The sequence below is a fragment of the Portunus trituberculatus genome, chromosome 37 (genome assembly GCF_017591435.1).
Source record: "Portunus trituberculatus isolate SZX2019 chromosome 37, ASM1759143v1, whole genome shotgun sequence".
NCBI lineage: Eukaryota > Metazoa > Arthropoda > Malacostraca > Decapoda > Portunidae > Portunus > Portunus trituberculatus.
The window spans coordinates 742,501-745,000 of NC_059291.1; the positions used below are offsets into that span (position 1 = coordinate 742,501).

At 31.9% G+C, this 2,500-nt stretch overlaps 1 protein-coding gene across 10 annotated transcripts in view; it reads left to right on the forward strand.

Annotated features, from left to right (window-relative positions):
* The window catches only part of LOC123513812 (protein retinal degeneration B-like), a 134,114-nt gene extending 132,982 nt beyond the window's left edge, over positions 1 to 1,132 (forward strand). For all 10 annotated transcript variants that reach the window (XM_045271173.1, XM_045271169.1, XM_045271176.1 and 7 more), the window contains one exon: positions 217 to 1,132. In XM_045271173.1, the coding sequence (XP_045127108.1) occupies positions 217 to 331 (115 nt within the window). In that variant the 3' untranslated portion in view covers positions 332 to 1,132. The remainder of the gene's footprint in view (positions 1 to 216) is intronic.
* Positions 1,133 to 2,500: the final 1,368 nt, after the last annotated feature.

Consider the following 2,500-nt stretch of genomic DNA (forward strand, 5'->3'; position numbering starts at 1 on the left):
TCAAAGAGTGACCTTAATAACACACTGTTACACTTGATAAGCACAAAGATTAGATTTTCTTCCAAGATTATTCAGTACTGTAAATGGAAAAGTTTTTTTTTTTTTTTTTTTTTTTTTTTTTTTTTTGTCCAGCTGACATATAAAGTTAAATAACATATCAAGTTTGTCTCTCTGCATGTATTGCTGATTTATCTTAATGCATTAATTATTTTACAGTTCTGCCAAGCGGACTACGTCTTTTCCCGTCCGGGTAGCTTCAGCAAGTGAGGGAGTGATGAGGTCTCGGGGATCTTCACAATCTCGTCCCAACCATATGAGTATGAGGTGTTAGTGTGTCCATTAACTCCTGACACAGCTTAATGTTACAATGCTCATGGATTGCTATGTCTGGTATAAATTATAATACATAATTGATTTTGCATTGGAAATCTTAATATTGCAAGTGAGTATATACAGAATAGTACTAAGAAAGGTACAGGACAACTGAAAGATAAAGTCCAATGAAACAGACATTACTGTGTATAATGCTGAGGTTCTGCCAGTAGCAGCTCCTCAATAACCTCAACTGAGGAACACTGGCTGGTGCACTTCTGACAGTGTTCATGAGACACTCGAGTGAATCACTCTTGAAATTAAGTCAGATTTTGCTCTATGCTAGCTCATGACCTTATCACTTGTGTATATCATTTGTGTCTCATGATTTCAAATGGATCTAGGTACCAAAACATTTTGTAAGAGCAACATCAAGTAGTAGTCTGATGAACAGAGCTGAGTTTTCTTCAAACATACAGTTTTGATGTGTGCACCTCTTTATGATGCTTATTGATATATGTTCTTTACAACAGAATAACAGAATTTTAACAGAAATTTTCCTGGAATTCCCCAAAGTCACCACTTTGTGTAGGTTCGGCCAAACAGTCACACTTGTGTTTTGTTTCTCTCTTTAAGCTGAAAGTTTACTCACACTGTTCTGATAAACTTAATCTCAGGATATATTTATTTCATGTGTCTGTAGCAGTTGATGTTTTCTTTAATTTATTGAATAACTAGTTGGGAGTTGTAAGCTGCCAAATAGTAACAGTGATCTATTAATGTACCTATACTTCGTACTTAACAAAAGAATGGTTAACTATATTGATATTTAAATTCAATCCAGAGTTTACTATTTTCTTCGGTAACATTAGGATATTACGTAGTCTCATAAAAAATAATATATATATATATATATATATATATATATATATATATATATATATATATATATATATATATATATATATATATATATATATATATACACACACACACACACACACACACACACACACACACACACACACACTTAATGAGTTGGCCCTCAACATTATTAGATGTAACATTCATAATAAAAGTAAGTTGTTATAATTTCATACTATTTAAGTATTCATAGTGATGGTACAACTATTTATAGGAAATCAATGAAAAAAATTGTCAAAACCACAATTCAATAATATTATAATGTAACAATATACACACATATTGTGTATATGTATGATTTATTTATCTATTTATTCATATGTCTAAGAAATTTCTAAATTGTGCATGTAAGCTTTGCAACCGAAGGATTCTTTACCTACAGGAGCTGAAACTGCACAGGCAGTATTAAATCATTTCCTTATGGCTAGCAAATTGTACACAACTGCTAGATGCACACACAATGAATCAACCATCTCTTACTTGTAGGGCAGACAAATTAAAAAAGAAAAAGAAAAAAGAAAAAATGGTTTTCCCTTGAGTTGCAATGTAATGCCATTTGCAAACACTAAAAGTATAGTACAGTTTACAGAATTGAGAGATATGGAGTGGAAAAAGGTAAGTAACCTACTTAATCAGTATGAATGAAGTGACATTAACAGGAAGCAGACAACCAATAGACAAATTGACTCTTCCTGGTTGTCTCACTAATTGTGAGTATATTTCTTACTTGTCACTGATTACTGGGTCTTAGCAACAAACTGTATGCAGCTTTATGGGCAGATTTTACACCTTGGTTGGACTGTAAAGTCTGTGTTGCCTTTCTGAATGTAACCATCGGACAGATGTTGAGGGCTGCTATTCAGTTAAAACTGTTGAATGATCATGGCCTTTTTAAAGTGATTATATGTGTTAAGACAATCTCTCCATCCAATGTGTTGTGGGAAATGATGGTTTACAACTGAACCTTTCTCTTGTATCTAAAATCCTCATCAAGTACAATAGGAGTACTTCAAAAATTTTAAACAAAACTCTATACAGAGTTCCTTAGATTCATTGTGTCTTTTTATGTAACACTTCCATCATGTGTTGATTAGATGGCATTGAATCTATGCATGTTATAATGTATTGCAAATGAATATGTATATGTATATGAAGGTAGCAGCAGTGAAGTGGGCTTTTTGTATTGATATTTTTTATGCCCTTAGCTAGCTTCATTATACTATATATATATATATATATATATATATATATATATATATATATA